Raw genomic sequence first — 23,827 nt, 5'->3', positions numbered from 1 at the left:
TACAGTTTTACATGTATAGACCAAATCACTGAAGTTGCAGACTTGACTCATTGAAACCAGATAGCAAGGCAATAATAAAGCCAATTCAAAGAATCGAAACATCCACAGGAAAGCTAGAACAGCAACACCAATCAGTGTCATTGCTTAGAACCATCGATAAGGAGGCTTCAATTGATGGTATGGTATTTGTGTATTATATGCATGTACAGTACATGGGCACACACATATATATATATTCAAGGCTATTAATACTACGTATACAGTATACACATACGTACGTATACAAATATTGAGCTAATTGTCTCCCAAGAGCTCCTTACTCGTTACAAGTGCCGGAGTTGGTTGCTAAAATTGCTATAAGTTACACATACTTATACTGTGATGTATAGGAGGACCGTTGCTACTGGTTCCCAGTTTTGAAATCACTACAATAGCCAGCTGAGACATTTTTATTAGTATTCAACCATGAGCTGTATGCCATACTAGGCAAGCCTCAAACCCCATCTAAATACAGCATTGTACTAGCTACAGTACACATGCATGTAGGGCTTACTGCACTTTTTCCTTCCCTATTGTTTTGCTTAAACTACAAAAATGCAATGTGTTGATTTGAAAAAGTACAATATACAGTTTCCATGACATAGCTGACACTATGCTATATATCATTTAACACAGCACAGACACATTGCTGTACCAGCCGGAAAATGGTAACTAAGTACATAATACCAAAATCAATTGTTAAGGAAGAATGTGTATTATGTGTGCTGGCTATGTAACCTGTGCTAATAAAATGTATTATGTGGCTCTGCGTCAGTCTCAGCTCTATTCCACCCAAGATAAAGTTTTGCTGATCAAAATCATAAGAAGGGTATGAGTAAAAGCATCCTGAAAAACTTAACAAAACCATTGAGCATGTGAATCAATAACTTTTAGCTTGCATTTTTAACAGGGTGGTTAAAGCTGCTGTTCAGTATTAGAAGCATATATACAGTTACTCCAATAGCAATGCCACACCACATTCAGCAGTTAGTGAATCAATATTATTATCTCTTGTATATGTAGTTATTTTAAAAAATTTAAGTTAACACATTTTTGTATAGTCTCTAAAATGTGCATTGTGTAAGGTGTTGAGTGGGTACATAGTGTAAGCCATCAATGAATTTGTATATGCATATATCTCCACAGGTTGCATACTAAGAATTAAACAGAAGACGCAGATGTTACTGGAGGCCAAAATTGGCAGTTATAAAATCTTTGATAATGGTATACTGTCGTTGATTGATGATAATGGATGGGTCACAGATGAAGTATGTTTATGTCTATATCTATGTATATGAATTTTTTTGCTAATGTTAAATGACTGCTCTGTTGGACCTTTCAAAGTTTTTATAACTTGCCAAAAGATTATTCTAGGTGTAAGCAATCATTCACAATCTGAATGCCATTCTATTGCATTGGGATGCTTTTTGCAGGCTATTGTGCTGTTATAATTGGCACAAGTCTATTGATTGGTAACTATATTAATTTTGCAGGTGATTACATCATTTATGTTAGCTGCCACTCATAAAAGCAACAAGGTGAGCTTTTGAATCACAATATTATATTGTACACGGCTGTAGGAAGGAAAGGTGTATGTGATGGATGTGTCTGCTGTAAATGATATATGCAATGGAATGTATATTCACAGGCAGAAGGTGTTGAGTCGTGTAAGTTATTTAGATACATTGTATTTTGATGATTGAACAAAACTTTCCATGCAGGTGGATGTTTCCCAGTACAATGCTCTAATTGGAGCTTACTGCTTTGAAAAGAAACACTGGATCTTAGTGGTCAGCATACAGAAAGATGTGCTGCTTTCTTTATTTAATTTGGTATAGATTGTAGAACCACTTCAGAGACGGATCCTATATATCGATCCAGCCATGAACACTCCACAAAAGGTCCTAGACAGGATTAGAAAACAATGGAAGTTAGTCAGATAAAATAGACAGATAACAGGAAGAAAGGAATTAATAAACTGTTATTAAATAAATGTTGGCCTTATCTTTAATGCTTTTTGTCTGTTTTTTTTTTTCCAGTCAATATAGCATCCATCAACTCAATGGTGGCTACTGGCTACAAAAGTTTACTTGGGAGGTAACATCAATTCCCCATAGCTTCCAAGAGGATAACTCGTCATGTGGAGTTTATGTGATGAAGGTGCATTTTGCTAATGCTCATACACATAATATAATAAGTGTACCTAATTCTTGTTTAGTTTGCTCAGCAATATTTGGATGGTTCGTCATTATCATTAGATGCCAACAGTGTTTCTGATACCAGAATAGAAATGGCTAAAATGATACTAAGTAACTCTGGTATGTGTACACCATTGTATATTACATAGTTTTAGTATAGTTTTAATTATGCAGATGACATTAGTGAATATTGCCGAACTTGTTCAAGTAAGGCTAGGAAGAAATGCATTTGGGTAAGTTGATTTCTGTAGCTGCATATGTATCATTCTTATATCTATAAAAATTTCAGATTGGGTGTGACAACTGCTCATCATGGTACCACCTAGATTGTGTGAACAGAAAGATTAAGAGCAAGTTGGAGGCTGCTAATATACAGAGTGTGGATTTTGTTGGACCCTGCTGTTCCAAAGATTCGTTTTATGTAGTTAAGGAGAAGTACTGAAGTAGTAGTTATTAGCTGTATGCTGCAAGTAGTTTTAGCAGTAAACTCATGTATAATCATGTAAATCTCATTTGATAGTGTATATGACCACAACAACTACATAGCTATAATATTTGTGAAGTATATTGGTACAATCAACTTCCACACAGTAAGTAATACTGTCAAAATACTGTAATATGATAGAGTATTCAGCTCTTGATAATGAACTTGGTGTCAATGTACTGTTAGTGTCCACTACCTGGGCAGCTTTAATAATAAATTAATGTAAAATAAATTTTAAAAAATTACAACATGGAGAACGGAGATTGCAGAAAAAACAACAGAAACAAGAAAGTTATTATATAGGTGCTAAGTAAGCTACTGTTCATCAGCAAGATCAAGAAGTACTAAGGCATGCGGCCTGACACTTGCAATTGTCACACATGAGTTGGCTAGCAAATAGAGATTCATGTGTGACAATTGCGGCTTTAAGATTCCTTAGTACTTCTTGATCTTGCTGATGAACAGTGTTAGCACCTATATAATAACTTTCTTGTTTCTGTTGTTTTTTCTGCAATCTCTATTCGCCATGTTGTAATTTTTTAAATTCATTTTTACACTAGTTTGTGTATCTTTTTATGTATCCATTTATTGATGACATCATTTCAATATTTTGGTGACTTAACATGCCTTAGTACTTCTAGAAGGGCTTATAACTTGCTCGCTGTTTGACTTTTAGCTTGTTACTGTTTTTAGCACTTGTAATATACTTTAACCTACTGTAATCTCTATTACAAAAATTACAACAGTTTATAATAATTTGTATATCATTTTATGGATAACTACATGTAGCTAATCTGCATTAACAGTCAGCAACAACTATACACATATATCAAATCAGTAATCATGTTTAGGCTTACCAAATTTTCTTCTAAAAGTTGTTTTGTGGCTGTGGCTGATTATTTTTTGTGTTTCGATGTGTGTTCTATTAGGATTTCATTGACTCGATGGGTAGTTAACATACAAAACTGCCTCAAAATGGATGCAAGCACATGGAATAGGTCACAGAAGTAAAGAGTGACATAATGACATAAGTTATTCTTCCAATTGATTTTCCTGTAGGTTCCTTAGAGGTTGTTTATGGGTGTGTGTGTGTGTTCTATTAGGATTTCACTGAATCAATGGCTGGAGAACGTACAAAATTGTCTCAAAGCGGGAGGTAACATTCACATATGGATATAAAAATAGGTGACAGACATGGTCAGTAACATAGGAAGGAAGGCTATGTGGTTTTTCTTCCCATAAACTCAACAGATTTTTCTCTAGATCAGTGAAAAAATAATAATAATAAAATAAAGAATCGGCACATTTTCAAGATCATGAAAAAGGTTGTATCTTTTCCCATTTGACTTCATACTTACTAGTGGACCCATAGTCCACCCAAACTTACTTCTAAGGTTTTGTTTGTGGTTAAGGCCACACGTTATGATGGTGTTTAGGTGTGTGTTCTATTAGAGTTTTAACAATAACATGGGCAATCTCTACCACTACTGTGGTAACAAGCACAATAGATCTGTAAGGGATACATATAAGGTAAAAATGACAAACTACTATGGAGTAAAGGTGGCACATAATTAAAAATACACATAGTAACAGCAGCAGTCAGATGCAGAAGTATACATAATAATGGTGGAGAAAAGCCTCAGTCATCACCTCAACAATAGAGTGCAAGGTACTGTATAGCAACTCTATATATGTTAGCTAAGTCCACTTTCATGAGGACTACATGCATTAAACATCTTAGTGCAGGCTATACACTGCTGTTCACTGCAGCTTATCTTTCCTACTTGCATGGTATTCAGCTACTCATGCACTACGTTTAATGAACACTATCGACTCTTGGCCACACATTTACACAAAATGACATTTGCTGATAACTCCCTGCTGTTGTAGTGATAGCTGGGCCTGGTTCACTTACATTGTGACAGCTAGGCACCACCCCGACTGAAAATAGCATCTTCTTACTCCTGTAGGTTCTAAGGTTTTATCACTCTTGAACAACCATCACATTCTCTAATCTTCAAGCATTTGTCTCCATTAAGTTTCACGCCTTTAATGTTTTAAAATCTTGGTCACTAAAAAGTTCATAGATTATTTCAGGTTCATAAACCAGACAAAAAGTTTCACAAATCTATTAACTTTATTCACATTATGGCAACACTGATATTTTGGCACTTGTGCTCTGCTTGTACTTGCCTTTGGGCCGTTGCTACTATAGGGTAGAATCTCAATATCGATTGTGGTGATCTAAAAGTAACTACATTATTACGAATCTAGCATAGCCTTTGCCATGCCAAGGGCGTACCCAGGATTTTTCCATAGGGGTTTCCACTCAGATATATAGCCCTGGATTATGGTAAAATAGTCTACAGTGCAAACATGGAGGAGACAAGTGCTGCTCAGTGTGCAAAGCACACTTTGTGAAATGTGAAGCACGAACTTTGTAGAGGGGTCTGAGGGCATATCCCCAGGATTTTTTCAGACTTTTAGCTTCCAGATATTGAATCTGGTACTAATTTTGACAGTACATTAGCTAGTACAAAATTGTGTACAGATTGTTTACTGGTTACCAATATCTATTGGATAACTCAGTAATTTAGGTGCATGCATGCTGTAAACTGAGCCATCATATTATTGCTATGAGGCAGTTAGCTAAAGTCAAATAGGGCTAAGAAGATAGCTAGCTATATTTGTGCGCATTGCATCTGCGAAACATGCTCTGCCTGGGGGAGTTGGTGGCATGCCCCCTACAGGAAATTTGTGAGAAATTGGCTCTCTGAGATTATTTTTATTTATTTTATTTTAATTGCTTTACAGAATCAGGAATACAAAACAAAGTCAGTAATGTGTAGGTGAGTAAATGTGAGTCAGGGTGATTCTGAGGGTCTACCAGTGACTTGCACTGGTAGCCTATGATTACAAGAAAATAATAATAATAAATGTGCACAGAATTAACTTAAATACTTAGCTATGCTGGTATCAATTTTGACTAAATTTTTGCTGAAATTCAGTTGGAAGCTTTGATTGAATAAATGACTGCTCTATTATAGAGTAAATGAATGCTTTATTAGAGTAAATGACTGCTCTATTAGAATATATCGATCTTATAAAGTGGAGGTAAGAGTGAGGGATAATTTGTGAGTTTATATGAGTGTTATTTGGCATGCACTAGGCCAATGAAACTTGATTAGCAGTTTCGCGTCACCGCCCGCATCCTTTCACTAGCCCCCGCATGGAATTTCATTATTGGCAATTTAGATCGAAATACTCTAATAGAGCAGTCACTTTTACTCTAATAAAGAAGTCACTTTATTATAGGCATGCCAGGAGTACTAATATTTTTTTATTCAAATGAGAAGTGTTATCCATGCAATTTTACAACACTTTAGTGACAACATGAAGGTTTCTGATCTCAACACACCCTAGTCTGGCGTAGCCGACCCGCGCGCGGAGCGCGAGGGTCTGGTGACATCCGTATCACACACCTGTGCCAAGTGGAATGCAATCAATTTTAAAACGCGCGCGTAAACAAATTAACAACTTCCGGTTCAATCACGATGGAGATATTTCAATGGCGTTACACTTCCACGGATGTAAGGCCACACCAAGTCAAACCTTAGTTTCTGGTCACCCGCCCGCATGGAAAACTGGAACCCCAGTTTATGAGGACTATTATTAATATTACAGGCGTTTAAGTGTACGTGACCAAGGACAGTGATTTTTAAACACTGCAAAAGATCGAGATACTCTAATAGAGCAGTCACACTACCCTTAACTTTAATACTAGATACTACTATAACGTTTTTGACTTCTCCTTGATTAGCTATATAGCTATTAGTAATGCTTCTGTTGCCAGTAAGTAACTTCAGTACAATATGTATGTAGCATTGATCACTACACTGTTAAAAATGAAGTGCTATGGTAGCACCTCTAGGTGCTATTTTTTGACCGGAGCAGTCAAAATTTAGCACTTTTGGTGCTACCATAGCATTTTTAGGTGCTATCATAGCACTTCATTTTTAACAGTGTAGCCTAATGATCAGATATACTATAGCTTAAACTTTCCTAACAATTCAGATGTGGTCCTCTAATGATTAATCTAGTAACTCTTCTAGTGGATCTAAACTTGGACTTCCTTATCACTGATCACTGATATACTGACTAGAAATCTGGTAACATTTGGTGAGCTCAAACTTCAACTTTTCCATGATTAAATAATTGCAAGTATGGTCCTAAATTAACAAGTGCATGGCATCCCTTAGTTAAAACATTAACTTAGCTTTCCCACATGATCACTGAAAAACACTAGCCTGGAGCACTCAACAACTCAACTCAAAACTTTGACAGCTACTTTACTGAAGGTTTACTGTATAGAAGGCTGGAAACACATGCATATATAGTTGACTAAGACTTCACATTTGAAAGAGTTTCTGGTGTGTTAATATAGTTTTGGATTATTATTAGTTAGCTAATAAATAATAATTTCCTGACATAGCTAATGAAACATTTCATTTGTAAAGCAAAAGTAGCTACATGAGCAGACCTTTCCTTAGTGTTAGCTACACATTGTTGTGCTCAGCAGTGTAGCTAGCCATCAACAATCTTCCTGGTGCACTTTGCAGAAGCATAATTAACTATACTTATGCTATAAGAATGTTGGTTAAGCTTGGTTGTAAACTCAATATGAAATGGGTAAATTGAGCAAAATTAATAACATTACAGTATTACTGGTGTATATGTAAGAGTCTATGATAGTCCTGATCATCCGCCCGCCCGCATCCTTTTGTTGGCTAGGGAGTGACCAGAAACTAAGGTATGACTTGGAGTGGCCTAAAGTTAATAAAACTAACTCACCAGGAAGGAGGCTGTTGTATACTGTTGCCTTTCTATGTTTCAGTTGTAAGGCATGCACGAATTAGTTGGAGATCAAATCTAAGGAAATCACGTCATAGAATGCAGTTAATTGGCCTTCGAGCGATCTGATTGGACGCACATGTTTTTCGTAAGACTGGCACAGGTACTGAATGCGGCTATCACCAGACCCTCGCGCTCCGCGCGCGGGTCGGCTACGCCAGACTAAGCACACCCTGAGTAGGCAATAATGAATAATAATCGCCCGCCCGCATCAAAATTTCAAAAATCTGAGCGAGAAACTAGTAATCAAGTTTCATTGGCCCTAGTTGAATATGTAGGCTCACCAACCCCATTTTCATAAGGGGCTTCCGGAACCCCCTGGCTGGGCCTGGTCTGGCGCGGCCGCCCCTTCGCATAAAGAGGAAGGGCCGAGTCTGGTCACTCTAGTATTCAAAACTTGTATCATGTTACCGAAAACAGGTAACACCAATCAAATTGCGTTACTGCAATTACTGAATTTTTGTGACATTTGTTTCCGTTTGTTCGAATTCTTCATCAGAAAGATAGTGCCACGAAGGTATAGTTTTGTCCAAGGTGTGATCCACTCTTAAAGCTGTGATATTCTCGCCACAACCAGCACAAAATATCTTCACAGTTTCCCGCGCCATTTCTCTATCCGGTCACGTATTGTGACGTGATTCATCGTAAAGCAGTTTATAATTACATTCCACTTCTACAAACGGGCTATGCTAGAGTGACCAGACCCTTCCTCTTTATGCGAAGGGCGGCCGCGCCAGACTAGTTCTGGAAACCCCTTTTGTACGCCCCCTGCATGCCATCACATGGCACCACCACAATAGAGGATATGCACAAGTTATTATTCGAATGAAAAATGATCAATTAGATTCCAGCGGCGCCAAAGTTGACGGTGAATGAGTCTCGTGAGCCCATATAAAAGTGCGGGTAGCAAATGCGGCTCGGACAAAAACTCGCCACTAGAGTTACGACATAGAGCTTCCTACCCACCAAACCTTCCTTTCCAGGTAGTAGGATACATCTGTCTGAAGGAAGCGTTCCCAACAGGTCTACTGTCTACTTATTGAAGCGACCCGTACTTTTTGCCATAGCCCACAATACGTTCATTCACCGTCGTGACGCAATAAAAAACCACATGTTTATTAGAATATTTACGGTCAAACAAGTTGTGCATATCGTCTATTGATTGTTATAGTGAGTATTAATTAGAATTAATTGCACATTGCAAGCCATACTAAAGTTAAAATTTAAATAAAGTCTTTTTTGCTATTATGTCATTTTAAAACAAGTTGATGTTGTACTACTTCTAAAAATCAGGCGCCACTGTGTAGCTCTACCTGAACGTAACCAATGCTATACTATTATATAAGGTTTTTGTTCTGCAATTTTACATACTGTAAAAGACAGAGTTACGCATACACTTCATTGTAATTTAGTATTTCGTAATTCATGAAATACAAGTATTTTCCGAAATATGTTTCTATGTGTTGCTAAGGAAGCATAATTGTAATAAACCGCTCTAACCGACACATTACGCACAGAAGTATCTTTTCAACTGTTTTATAGTCTATCTATAGTATTATTCTTTGAAAATTCTTGCAGCAAAGCCTCCGGGCTGCTCTTCATTTTCGTTCGCGTAAGTACGGGTCACGCCCACTTTTAGAACGGCGAGATACGCATCTACTGGAAGCCTACGAGACGTTTTTCAGTTGTAGAACACCTGAACAGCCCACTAGGAAAGCCAATCTCGAAGCCTGTGGATAGTCGCTATACACCTGTTTTAAAACTCGGAAAAGAAACCACCTTCAAGCCAAAGCTAACCAGTGCGGTAGTTAACTACAGGTTTTGCTTAGCCTTAACTTGTTGTGGATAAGCTGCTTTTACCACTTAGCTAATGGTTTGCTCACGTGGGTGCGTACAGACAAACATAGATAGGTACATAATGTCATGCAAGAGTTCATAATATATATACTGCATGAGGAGAGTATCCTACTCCCATATACCCCTGTAGAAGGGCGTATTGTAAAGTTACGATGTAATGTTTCCGAGTTCATCTGTTTCTCTCTGTAAAACTAATGATGTCATTTCCTAAACAAAATATCGATTGAACGTGTCCCTATTTATTTATTTATTATTACTGAGCAGGCAGCACCCAGTGCTGGTTAGCTCAGGAAAAAAAGGAAAAATTACAGTTACAATGATTTACATACATAAATTAGGTGTTATAAATTTGTTTGACTTCATCAGTAAATTGGTCAATGTCAACACTATCAACTGTTCTGGGGGGAAGAGCATTCCATTCACGAATTGTTCTGTAGAAGAAACTTTGTTGGAATATATTGGTGGATGAAGTGGGGAGAATGTAACATCTTGGATGGTAATGTCTGGTGGTTCTTTCCATTTCTAAGTAATATGATGGAATAGACAGAGGGCATTCATTGTTGATGATTTTAAATAGTGTTTGTAGTCTACATATCCTACGACGTACTTGGGGAGTTGGCCAGGAAAGTTGCTGTAACATATCAGTGACTGAGCTGTATCTACTAAAGTCATTTAACACCCATCTCGCAGCCCTATGTTGCACCTTCTCTAAGTGTTGGATATCATTTTGATAATATGGGTCCCATACAGTTGCAGCATATTCCATTTTGGGAAGAACCATGATTACATTAAACCGTAGCTGCCACTTGTTTGCCCAGGTAGATAGTTGGTCCAAATCATTCTGCAGTTGGATGGCATCCTCTTCCGAGTTGATTGTTCTATACAATAGGCAGTCATCTGCGAATAATCGTAATGGTGAACTTAAACCGTCTGCAATGTCATTAATGTATAAGAGGAACATCAAGGGGCCAAGAACAGTTCCTTGGGGTACCCCAGACTGGACAATTACTGGGTCTGATGAGGCTCCATCTAAAACTACTTGTTGAGATCTTTCAGTAAGCCAGGTGCTAATCCAGTGACAGATGTTCCCTAACGACGTCGCTAGCAACCGAACGAAGCTATGGAGCTTTTAGCCGTTTTCACTAAAGCACAAGCATATTTCACCAGTTTAGACGACTGTATAGGCGTTACTAGCTAGTCCTTCAAGTAATATGGCTGCACTTTAGCTTCGAAGGCGTGTCACAGCGTATCGATTCTAGAATTTTAATGGCTTCGCTTACGTCACCAACCACAACACCTTGTCGTTACATCATAACTTTACAGTACGCCCTTCTACAGGGGTATATGGGAGTAGGATACTCTCCTCAGTATATATATTATGAACTCTTGATAATGTACATAGGTACACACACACGTTTTTCCGGAAACAATTTCAGTAAACCAGGCCTTCGGCCGGCTGCGAGCACGCGCCTGGTTTAAATATCGAAAGATTACACTGAGCTTATATAATCAGGCTGGTAAATTGTTCCATAATTGAATGACACTAGGGTAGAAACTGACTTTATTAACATCAATTCTTGGGGATAATTGCACAAATTTCAGGTAAATTGCTAGACTCAAAGCCATTTTTATTAGGTTAGGAGAATTCTAAAGGCTGCAGCACATGTTGCTGTCAGACCTTCAGTGCTGGTCACCGTAAAGCATTAACAAAACAAAACAAAAAAGCAAAGCAAAAACACGCTGATGCCAGTGTTAGGGTCCGCAACGTGAAAATGAAGTTACAAGAAACAATTCCCCGACTATATCGTAGTATGTTACCCTTAGTGTCCCATCACTATACTACCACCCTTGGTTTGGAACCGGGCTCCCTTGTTCGAGAGACACACGGATTTTAATATCTCACGTGATTGATTATATATTTTTCCAAAATTTCCAGTGCTCCAAGGAAGACACCCATGCAGAGCTCCCAGATTTTGAGTGTGGTTTCAAGTGTTGTTGGGCTATCAGGCCATGCATAGAAGTGAGTACAACTTCGCCTATGTTTTCCATGGAGCCTAGTTTTTCTGTGAATGGGTCGAGTAAAAATTTCCTTCGCTAGGCGGCCTACCAGCCAAGATAAGAAAAGCCTATCACATGGGATGGTAATGAAGTTGGATGTACAAGTATTCTACACACCAAGCTGTTCTCAGTGCCTGTGTGCAACTGCAATGCAATTACTGCATGGGCAAATAATGAAATAACGAACCACCATGCGGCGAGGGGTCACCAACTGCTTCGAAATCTCGTACACCTTCAGTGAAATCCTTCCTGAAATACGAAATCTTATGTTGTTATCGTGATTCTGATTCTATACTCGCTCTGGTACCGTAGCTTACACTCAACTGCTCCTGCAGGGGTCCTGCACAAAAGTAAGAATGAAATCCGATGTTCCGCTCCACTTCGGATTTGTATAATCAAGTTGTGGAAGCCGCACAAAACCAGGTGCAGTGGGAAAGAAGCCGTATAAAACCAGGAGAATCAAATTAAGAATGAAATCCGATGTTCCGCTCCGTTTCGGATTTGTATTGAGCGAGTCGTGGAAGCCAAACAAAACCAGGAGCTGTGGGAAAGAAGCCAAACAAAACCAGAAGAATCCATGCAAACTGCTCCTGCACAAACGTAAGAATGAAATCCGGTGTTCCGCTCCGTTTCGGATTTGTATTAAGCGAGTTGTAGAAGCCAAACAAAACCAGGAGCTGTGGGAAAAAAGCCAAACAAAACCAGAAGAATCCATGCAAACTGCTTCTGCACAAACGTAAGAATGAAATCCGGTGTTCCGCTCCGTTTCAGATTTGTATTAAGCGAGTTGTAGAAGCCAAACAAAACCAGGAGCTGAGGGAAAGAAGCCAAACAAAACCAGAAGAATCCATGCAAACTGCTCCTGCACAAACGTAAGAATGAAATCCGGTGTTCCGCTCCGTTTCGGATTTGTATTAAGCGAGTTGTAGAAGCCAAACAAAACCAGGAGCTGTGGGAAAAAAGCCAAACAAAACCAGAAGAATCCATGCAAACTGCTTCTGCACAAACGTAAGAATGAAATCCGGTGTTCCGCTCCGTTTCAGATTTGTATTAAGCGAGTTGTAGAAGCCAAACAAAACCAGGAGCTGAGGGAAAGAAGCCAAACAAAACCAGAAGAATCCATGCAAACTGCTTCTGCACAAACGTAAGAATGAAATCCGGTGTTCCGCTCCGTTTCAGATTTGTATTAAGCGAGTTGTAGAAGCCAAACAAAACCAGGAGCTGTGGGAAAGAAACCAAACAAAACCAGGAGAATCCATGCAAACTGCTCCTGCACAAAAGTAATGAAATCCTATGTTCCACTCCACTTCGAATTTACTTAGCAACTACAAACTTAGCAAAACTTCATAAACTTAGCAACACACCAACTACAAAAGCAACTTAAGCATACAGATGCTCCTGGGGTTTCACACCAGATAGAGCTTTGACAGTTGCTCCTGGTTTTGAGGAGTTTCGCTTGGGATTTCCCCTGAATGATTGGCCATGTTTCCTGGTTTATAGGGCTTCAGCTGCAAGTTGCTCCTGGTTTTGTAGGGTTTCATTTAATAGTTATGCCTTGGCTTTACTCCTGGCTTTATATGGCTTCGAAATTCCTCTCAGTTTCGTGAGGCTTTGCTCCTACATGCCTGCTGAACTTCTGTTTCTTTCTCCCACTATTTTTTGGTGATTTCAGAACTTATCACTCTACACCAATCTGTAATTTAAAATCAGATTTTGCAGCTCTCGTTCGATTTTGTGAAATCTTTTGAAATCCGTGAAATCTTGAGAAATTTGTTCAAGATTTTGAAATCTGTACCCCTTTTTCGTGAGTTGGTGACCCCTCGCCATGCGGGCAGAAAATTTGCATGCGGGCGGGAAATGAGAGACAATGAGTTTTCTTGGAGTGGCCTAAACAGGTAAAATGAGAGACAATGAATTTTCTTGGAGTGGCCTAAACAGGTAAAATAATTTGCAGCTGCGTAGTCTCTTTGGTCTTAATCACTTTGAGGCATATTTCTTCAATATGAAAAGGAAAACTTACCTCCGAGTTCGGCCGTGATTTGTCCAGTCTACATTGCATAGTGCATGGGAAGTATTGTTGATGGAGTAGAGTCACTGACTGAGCTCCCTATACATACTGACAAGCGAATGTCAGAATAAGGTCTGTAGCTAGCTAGCCGCAAAATTGTGAAAACCCAAAAACCTATAAAACCGGGTTTTTCAGTATTTAATTGCTACTGTTCCCCCTATATATCGCCTCATATGAATGTGGGACTTGTGACATTTTTTTTTCTCTTATCCCCACCAGATTAGAATTGTAGCCTGAAAAGTGCCCGCACATCTAACACTGCCAGGCCTATTTTCAGGCTAATAGCCTGCTTCAAGTGAGTAGCTAATCACTCATTCTGGCCAGTATATACAACCACTCAACCAATCCAATAGCCCACGCACAGTTCTAAGGGTTTCCAAACCAGTCAGCTTTTTAAATGTCTAAGACAAAGTGTATTACTACTTCTAGTGATCAAACTACATAAACTGCTTCTCTCCAGTTCTTCCAAGTCTTAAATGTGTTAAGCAATAATTATCCATTAAGCTATTGACTTCTGCAACTGTTCGATAATGCATCAAGTCTTTCTGTATACTTGATTTAACTGTAAAACAGTGTTTTTATTCATATTGAACTAAAATTGCTTAATTAAAATGTCTCAGAATGGACCCCCACCTCTGATAGGCTTTTCTGCCTTTGAATTGGAAACCAGTCAACAAATTGTTTAGAACTGCCCCTGCAATAGCCTGTACTGCACTGGCTGACCAGTCAACCCAACCAGTAAGAGCAGAACCACTGGATTTAATTTATAGACATACTTGATGATGGTTACTTGTGGTCAGCAGCAGTGAGCGTTCTTACTTTGTGTTGTTCACATAAATGGATGAGTCCTAGGAGTATCATATAAATATGCTCATTCTGCTTATTATACTTAATGTGCTGAAAAAATTTGTGTGAGACATTACATTGGCCGTATGATATTACAAGGCACTATAACAATCTGCAAAATCAGGGTGGATGTCTTCCAAGAAAATACAATTTAACTTGGCTATCTGATATTAAATATTAGGGTATTTTTCATGGCTAATAGGGCCTAATGTATTTCGTGGACTGGACTCACAGACTGGGCTGGAAACAGCTTCTTATCAATAATCTAGGGATTACCTATCTCTTCTAATGGAGGCATTATCTTGTTCTTCCAGTAGGCTGTAGTTAATAGTGACTCCAACCTTACAAGAGATAGATAATGGCTGGATTATTGTTAATCTGCTTCCAGCTCAGTCTGTGAGTCCAGTCTGCAAGTCCATTCCACAAAATATATTAGGCCTGGCTATAGGGCCATTTTGTAAAAAAAAAAAAAATTTATAGTAAAATAAACTCTGAGTCAGCTAATACGTACTTGTCTGCATTTGTTATGACTAAAGTGGTTAGCTATACACTTGTGCATTTATGTAGAAACTTAACATCACTGAAGAATCTATCAAAGCTCGCATCATTCTGAAAACGATTGAAAATTTGACAGATGCTGATGTTCCATTAGCACAGCAGCTGAGGATTGACTTGAATGATTTATATTGGAAGTATCATGCACAGCTCCCAAAGTCTGAAGGATAATTGTTGCGCCCAAACTCAAAGAGTTTATTGCAGTATGCATGAGACGAGCTAAATTGACCTTGCAGTGTTCTACCATGAAGAAAATGAAGCAAAGAAAGAAAATATCTTCAAAAAAGGTTGGAATTAAGGCAGATAGGTTGGCCAAAAGTGTAAGCTATATTGATGTGCAATTTTCTGAAGTGAATATTGATGTTTGTTTTCATGTAGGCTAGTGGTATTAAAATGCAAGGAGCAGAGCCAGCAACAGAAGGTAGAAATGCACGTCGAAGGTGCTATAAGTGTTTAGGATGCACAGCAAAAAGAATGTGGTGTTTGTAAATACTGTAAGGATAAGCCTAAGTATGGTGGACCAGGCACTCTGAAGCAATGCTGTGTCAAACGAAAATGTACCATGATATCTACTTGGAATAACAGCAAAAAGACGGTACGATAATGACAAATGGTTTTACCTGTTATTATTTATTCTATATTTAGGACAACATACTATCATTTATGACAAACAGTGGTTGAACAATAGTAACTATGGTTGGCGATGGGAACTGTTTTTATAGAGGAATTTCTTATCAGTTATTTAGAACACAAGAGGAGCACCCCACAGTACAGAGTGTTGTGTATCGTATGGAAAATCTAAACAAAGAGATTTTTTCAACTTATCTAATCCCAGGTGTAAACGAAGCCACAATAGAAGAGCAAATTAAACATGTATGGGAAACAAAAACTTGGGCTACCCATGTTGAAGTACTTGCTACTGCACTATATTTCAAACGCCAGTATTTGATTGTACTGAAGACTCAGAGGGCATTAAATGGAGAGTGGTAAGACCCATCTGTAGCTCAAGAACGCGCAATTTGTGATTTGCTGTATTACCTGATGTTAATGCAAGCATTGCTTTACTGATGCCAGACCATTTTGAACTTATGTACTTTGAAAATTATCATTGTGATGCAGTTGTGTCTGACTACTAGAAAAGTTTGCACAGATCATCCTATTTTAGCAGGCACTCATGATCAGAGTTCTGTGATTGAACTCACAAGCTGAATTTTGTCATTTTTGGTACCTATTATGTATGGCATGTTGTGCCTTCGTGTGTTTGTTACTTCTGCTCTTTTATATTACTGTAATATATCAGTGTTACATACTAGTGCATTCTTGTGGTATAAAGATTTCATGATATTATTCCAATACAAACACACTGTGTAGAGTTTATTTGACACCTCTGCTGGTGATATAGAAAAGGATGTAGAAGAAGAATGGTGGTGTGAAGATGTTACTCACTACAGCTAGTATGCTTACTGAATGTGCACCAGTTCGTGATCTTCCCTTGGTTATATATTATAAGTATTGCATACTACCAAGAGTACATAATAATAGAAAAGGGCCTCCCTCTTCTATTATTATGTACTCTTGATACTACTATGATGTTCTTTACAGCTTAATAGGCTATTAGAGATGGGACAATGATATCAATAAACCACCATATTGAGTGAATCAATACAAATTTCACTAGATTGACATATCGCAACATAATTATCTGGTGTACTGAAATGAATATTAGAAAGTATGTAGATGCTAATTTACAAAAATGTTAGTATTATGATCTGTCTTAAGAATATCTGACATGTACTGTTTCTAATAATTATCGTAATTATTATTATATCATGATATTTTAAGCCAATGTATTATGTATACTGTTGATACTTTCCAATACTATATTGTCCCACCTCTACAGGCTATATACTATGCGGTGGGAGTATTAATCCTAAACCTTGACCATCTAGGATCACTAAAAGCTCAACCAGGTTGTATGAGCAAGTAGCTATAGTGTACTCAATTTACTTATGCATCATTCTTGTATGTCAACACTAAGTTGGGCTGCTTTGTTTATATAAATTGCCACTTACTGTTTGATGTGAGCGACTGAATGTATACAGTGAAACCTTTGTATTAAGGACATGATGTTGGAACCAACTGACTGTACTGAGTGTCCTGATTATCAAGATGTTTAAGTGATACCTTACCATATCAGACAATTCAATGTATTTTAATGTCATTCAGCTACAGTATGAAAATGTACTGTTTGTTCAATTAGAATTTTAAAAATAAAATTGATTCTACAAAAACCTGTTAATTTTAGCAACTTTTATATAAACAGTCTATAAGTATCATACAACTGTTTAAATATATACGTTCTTTGATATAGTATATGCATTAGTTTGCCAGTGATAGTTATAAATGGCGAAAAGAATGTAATGAATTGCCCGCCCACGCCCAATTTGCGCCTTCGTTAAAATGGCCTTGCTCAAAGACGATTAAATGTCTATGACATAGTTTTCTGTATAAATACTTTGGTTTGTTTATCATGCTGTAATATTGTGCTGCTGTGTTATGCTATAATAATATTAATGCTTATATTATTTAATGATGTTTGTTTCTATTACTTTAGTGCACGGTGGGAGGTGGAAGCGTCCATGATGATGATTGGGCAATGTGCAAATAAGGTGAGTGTATGCTTTGTAAAAAGAAGCCCACGTAGCTGTGCAGGGCTCATCTTCTGTACAGATCAGCTTCTGTATAGTCTTTCATTATTTTATTTTTCCCGAGGGGTACCCAACGCCCACGCAAAACACAGAAATGGTGTACCAGAGGGGTTGCCAATGCCCAAGCAAAGCACCAAACTGGCGTATACGAGATTCCCAATCTTTATGTATTTTTAAAAGCATTTAGTGATATTGCTAACTAGTAACTACCTGTACAGTTGTTGATCTACATCTTGTTCTAGTTATTCATGATCGATCATTGTCTACTTTGTTAAACTCACTTTCTCCTTTATTTTTACATGATTTTGGATTTAGGATTTGGTTTCTAATATATTTGTGTATTTCTGATTGGATTTCTCACATAGCATACAAGATTCCCAAGGCATTGGCTACCCCTCGCTTTTTACCAATAGCCAGTTCATCTCTAGTTGACAAAGATTGATATTACAAACTAAATTAAATTCTTGATCACAGATACACATTTCCCTTGTTGCTATATGTGGCACACCACAAAATTAACCAATGTAAACAACCATTACCATACCGTGTAGTGTTTTATTTTTATGTGAATATGTAGTGAAGTGTGTGTGTGTAGTGTGTAGTGTGTAGTGTGTGTGTGTGTAGTGTGTGTGTAGTGTGTGTGTAGTGTGTGTGTAGTGTGTGTGTAGTGTGTGTGTAGTGTGTGTGTGTGTAGTGTGTGCGTGATAAAGATTTTTTTAAATTCACCAATTTAAATGTTACTGTTTTTCCACAGGTTTATACGTTGCAGAACTGCAACAAGTAACTTGAAATTTTTATAATGACCATTTTTCAAAATATTTATTTGATTACATGTACAAAATACAAAGATGTATCACGTGATCAAAAAAAGCATGATGTACAAGGACTATTGACCATTGAAAAGTTGATGAATTAAACTTTCAAGAACGTAATACTTCTCCATTGCAACTCGCCCACGCAATATAGCGCGCGCGTCATTAATAATCAGTGCTCAGCCAGGGTATGCGACTATTGGATTGAGATAGTGATTTTTATAAAATTATTTGTACCGTGTAAAACGTTCGTCACGAACGGTATAGCTAGCTGAAGTATTCAAGAAAGGATAGATCTAGCCTGGTATAACCTGGAATCGTTAAAAAGTTTGCGCCTGGATTGTTGAGGTGAGCCAATATTTTCATGGCCAATGGTTCTATGTGTAATGTTAAACCCCCTACTTTGTACCATGAAGAAGGCCGTATTAAGCTGTTACATTTTACGTGAAAGTAGATGTCATGCTGGCCATTCCTGCTAGAACCTGGAAAGGGTTTAAAAGTTATCTGACGATCCATAACAGAGCCTTGAAAACCTGCTTCCAGTGTAGACGCGTGTATCTTGCTAATAAAATTTTTTTTATTAAAAGTCGGATATGCTAAGTGTCCAGATTATACAGGTATCCTCATCTTCAAGTGTCATGATCAACAGGTTGTACATGTATATGCATAATAATAAGTTAATAGCAGAGCTCTGCTGCCACGTTAATGATAGCCCTGTACTTTCATCCAAGAGCGTTTATATAACCAAAATATATTGCATGTATATACACATTATTGTCAATAGTACAAAGAACACAGTGGCATAAATGTGGTGATCAATGTCTAATTAACACATCCATTAATGTCAAAACAGCTTTTTAAACAATCCAATAATCTACAAAACTGGTAGGGGACATGTCAAAGATTCTATGAACACAAATAAAACAAAACAAAAACAAATAATACAAAGAGTCAAATACTGAAAAGTTAAATCGAGAAAATGTGCATGTACAACAGATTCAAGCCTAGATGGAATTTTGGCCAACATCTGTAATGTGCAGTATCTACAATCGGAACAATTTTTTGATACTTTCAGTTAATGCAAATTCTGTATTCACACACATTCTGTATCCCTTGTTCCATGCACTATCAATTCTTACAGATACGTACTAGTGAACACTGTATTTTATTGGAGGACTGCACTCTTTGTCTATGTTCTAGCTGAATATTTCTCTTCGGTTTTTACTCAAGAAGACACTAATGTAGCAGTATTAGAAGGTAACCCTCTTCCTGAAATTCCACCAATTTACATACACTCTGATGGGTTATCTCAATTACTTCATAATTTGAAGCCCCACAAAGGGCCCAGACAATCTTCCATCTTACTTTCTCAAGAGGTAGCAAATGAAATTTCCCCTGCCCTTTCTATAACCTTTTCTATAATTTTCCAAACATCACTATACCAAGGATCCATACCTGACATATGGAAACCTGCATTACCTGCTCTGGAAGGACCCTGCCAACTAGCGTCCTGTATCACTAACATGTATGTGCTCAAAAATCATGGAACATGTTATCTACTCTAGTATGTTTGAACATTTGAATCGTCATCAAGCTTTAAGAGATGAACAACATGGCTTCCGGCAGCATAGGAGTTGTGAGATACAATTAATTATAACAGTAAATGATTTTGCACAATGCTTAAACCAACAAGGACAGTGTGATGTGTTGCTGCTTGACTCCTGTAAAGCCTTTAACAAGGTCCCCCACTCCGGTCTCTTCCACAAGTTACAATTTTATGGTATTAAAGGACCTCTTTTGACTTGGATTAAGAACTTCCTTTCTGATCGATCACAAGAAGTGGTGTTAAATAATAAACAAGGTGACCCATGTAATGCGGGTGTACCACAAGGAACTGTTCTGGCTCCATTATTATTTTGGTTTACGTCAATGACCTTCCTTTACATGTTTCAAGTAAAGTTTGATTTGATTCTAATTCACATTGTGTTTGCTGTGCTCATTTTAATCACAGTGTGGCTACAAAGAACTACGAGCATGATATCAGTGATGTGTGATGGTCTGGTGTCACCAGCATGATGCAAAGTCTGTAAGGTGGGTGTGTTAGAAATATTGTTGCTATAGTAACCATTGATGATTGTCAAATGTTTATGATTTACATAGCCGGTAACAGCTGTGTGACATATAATCAACCTACAATGACTTCTCCAGACATGCAAAAAGGTGTGTCCACAATGACCATATCATTCACTCCTAGGTACAGTTTTTCAAGAAAAGTGAAGAGGGGAGCAAATCCAGCAATTGTTCAGTGAGTTGAGTTTTTTGGCTGTGCAGTAGATAGCACGTCTACCTGTATGTAAATCAACAGTTTGTTTCTGTTTCCTGTTCTATGAATGTTTGGCTTACATACTTAATAAATACTTAGGTTTAAAGGAAGAAAATTCATCCATCCTGGAGGAGATTGAGTGTTGCGCTCACAACTAGACATTGGGTGGCCTGCAGTTCTAATCCTGGGGTAGGAGGAATTTTTTCGTTTCTTTGGCCCTTTTCTGTTACACCTTATTGTTAGCTAGGCAGTGGCAGATCCAGATGAGTTTCTGGGGTTTCGACAGAAACCCCCTTCTAAATTAGCTTAGTGGCATTCTCATTACATAAACATTGTTGTATTGACAATTTGTCATAGCAAACAACTATATACCACTGTATTTCAGTAGTATGCATGCAGTTGCACTTAACTAACACCATTTATAGCTATTAAACCATCAGCAACACTTCATTTTTCATCTCCCACTGCATAAAAATGCCAGATCGAGATACTCTAATAGAGCAGTCACGTAACTGCTCTAATAGAGCAATCACAGCCACAGCTTGTAGTCACCATATTAGCCCTATAGTTAGCTATAGTATTTAGTAATTATTTACAGTTTAAAGTATTGAATTTATTGTAATTGCGAACAAAAACTTCCAATCTCAGAACTTCTAAAATTTCCGGAGAATTGTTATCAGATGCCTTATTTAGCTATACCAATTTTCAGAAACCCCCTTTTAAAAATCCTAGATCCGCCACTGCTAGGTAATCATTTAAGGTCTCCAGTTCCTGTTAGGTTAGGCAATCCAAAGGCTGCAGCACATGTTACTGTCAGACCTTCAGTGCTGGTCACTGTAAAGCTCTAATAACAATAACGTACCTCTACATACATTGCATACTTCTGTGTTGTCAAAAGAAATTGTGTATAACTAATGCTTTCATTGTAGTTGAGCTACGTGATTAGTTGAGACTCAGTCAACTCCTGCTCACAGAAATGATTTATATGTGTAGGTGAGCTGTACTAGTGCAGGACAAATTAAATGCATGGTTTTTCCCCATATAGCTGTTGTGGATTGGCAATGTGACAAACAGTAATAGCTGCTACCTAATTATGTGTTTTTATTCGATTTGATATTTACTATATACTTTGACTTTATAATGTTGTCGGGTTAACTGGTAGTAAAGTGAGTGGTGCAGGGGTTAAGTCACCACATCTATCGTGGGAGTTTACTTTTATGCATTATGTTTACATTCAACTAAAGGAAATCACACACACACACACACACACACACACACACACACACACACACACACACACACACACACACACACACACACACACACACACACACACACACACACACACACACACACACACACACACACACACACACACACACACACAACACACACACACACACACACACACACTACCATAACGGCAAGTGTCTGAGCTCATACACTCCTATGCATAACATCTAGATTCCTGGCCTCTTTCTAGGGAATTAGAAGGGGACTAACTTCTTCAGTTGAAAATTTTAAAGTTAATTGGTCTTTTTAGAAAGGTACCAGTGGTCTTTCTATACAGGTAGCCATTGCTAATACACATGTGTATGTATTATTAGATAATATTATAGAGATATGCATTGTTTGAAACACAAGGTTGACATGACTATACAACTTATGTGGTAATATAATAGTATACAGGTTGTTCACACAACTTAGGAGATTCTCACAACTGCGTGTGGCTGCATAATAATGATTCTGAAGTAAATCAGAGGATAAGTGTCAATAACTATAACTAGAGTATGTAGCTGCTGGCTTTGTATACAGCTTGCAGTAACTTGTTATACTGACACCAACATTGCACAATTTTGGTGTTTAATGGATATGAGAATTGTTATTCAGAATAATTATGTTATCATAGTCTGGCTATGTATTCATACCAGCTGGATTAATCATTGTGGAGGACAAAAGTGTATAGACCAAGTAATAGCTACTATAATGTACTGTACCACCATAAATCATGATGCAATTAAAAATGTGATAATTGATCATGATTCATGACAACAACTCATGACTACTTATATATACCTAGTTTTTCATGTCATAATTATGTTTGCATGTAAAAAAAAAAAGAAGCCATGTATCATATGCATGCATGGTCTTTATGCTATTATATATACATTTTCTATCTACATAGTGTGTCTTTGTAACTATAATACTTGCAACTTATTGGCCGAATGTGATCCATTCACCTTGGTCAGCTTGTTTGAATATATAATTATAACTAGACAGTATATATAATAGTTATACGGGCACAATGTGGAGTCTATGAAATTTATAAACCCGAAGGCCCGGGCTGTAGCGCACGAGCGAAGCGAGGGTGCTACTAAGGGCCTGAGGGTTTATAAATTTCATAGACTCCACATTGTGCCCGTATAACTGCTTTAGACTCTATTTCACATTACACTCAGATCACTTACCTCATCCATGGCTGTTTCTGCTGTAGGCTCGGCAAAAGCGGCTGGTTTTCTTACGATAATACTAGCGCCATGGCAACTATGCGTCCTCACGTGACTAAATAATCGCGCTCGTTAAATCACTGCACGTGAACAACGCATAGCGATTGGACAAATCCGATTTTGAGCATATGTCATATTGTGCTTAAAGGCGTGGAGTATATTAGAAAACAAGGTGGAGTATATGAGATTTATTACCCACCCAAAACAGCCTAAATAGAGTCTAAGTACCATGATTAAATGTTTTGAAGGATAATAACAATTGTAAGAATCTACTAAATTGTCACAGTAGAAAGTACTAGGAACTGATACACTATTACACTGTTATTACATTTGTTTGCTTTACTGTTTCTAAATAATCAATATGGAAATTTGAACACTATCACATGATCAATAAAGCATGTACATGTTCTTGGAAACTAAGTTCAAGCTATGTATGTCAACCCTACACAATGCACAGGTGT

At 37.7% G+C, this 23,827-nt stretch overlaps 1 protein-coding gene and 2 long non-coding RNA genes across 5 annotated transcripts in view; all 3 read left to right on the top strand.

Annotated features, from left to right (window-relative positions):
• Nucleotides 1-16,530, top strand: part of LOC136248758 (uncharacterized) — a 35,364-nt gene extending 18,834 nt beyond the window's left edge. The window contains exons 2-4 of the long non-coding RNA XR_010697825.1: nucleotides 15,029-15,336; nucleotides 15,395-15,611; nucleotides 15,662-16,530. This is a non-coding gene — a long non-coding RNA (uncharacterized lncRNA). The remainder of the gene's footprint in view (nucleotides 1-15,028; nucleotides 15,337-15,394; nucleotides 15,612-15,661) is intronic.
• LOC136251639 (uncharacterized) lies at nucleotides 1,714-2,864 on the top strand. The gene is made up of 6 exons (XM_066044093.1): nucleotides 1,714-1,829; nucleotides 1,878-1,969; nucleotides 2,079-2,199; nucleotides 2,258-2,357; nucleotides 2,412-2,470; nucleotides 2,527-2,864. Exons 1-6 carry the CDS (start codon nucleotides 1,755-1,757, stop codon nucleotides 2,677-2,679), a joined length of 600 nt encoding a protein of 199 aa, XP_065900165.1. The 5' UTR covers nucleotides 1,714-1,754; the 3' UTR covers nucleotides 2,680-2,864.
• An 888-nt stretch (nucleotides 16,531-17,418) lies between the features above and the next one.
• LOC136248755 (uncharacterized) lies at nucleotides 17,419-21,993 on the top strand. Of its 3 annotated transcripts, XR_010697823.1 has the most exons (6): nucleotides 17,444-17,535; nucleotides 17,631-17,685; nucleotides 20,548-20,627; nucleotides 20,697-20,841; nucleotides 21,789-21,848; nucleotides 21,905-21,993. It is a non-coding gene; the product is annotated as an uncharacterized lncRNA (long non-coding RNA). The 3 variants fall into 3 exon arrangements; XR_010697821.1 differs by having other exon boundaries at nucleotides 17,419-17,685; XR_010697822.1 differs by having other exon boundaries at nucleotides 17,419-17,685; nucleotides 21,789-21,852; nucleotides 21,905-21,980.
• Nucleotides 21,994-23,827: the final 1,834 nt, after the last annotated feature.

This window comes from Dysidea avara, chromosome 3, assembly GCF_963678975.1.
Source record: "Dysidea avara chromosome 3, odDysAvar1.4, whole genome shotgun sequence".
NCBI lineage: Eukaryota > Metazoa > Porifera > Demospongiae > Dictyoceratida > Dysideidae > Dysidea > Dysidea avara.
The sequence above is the reverse complement of the archived record's forward strand: the minus strand, read 5'-3'. Positions and strand labels throughout refer to the sequence as shown.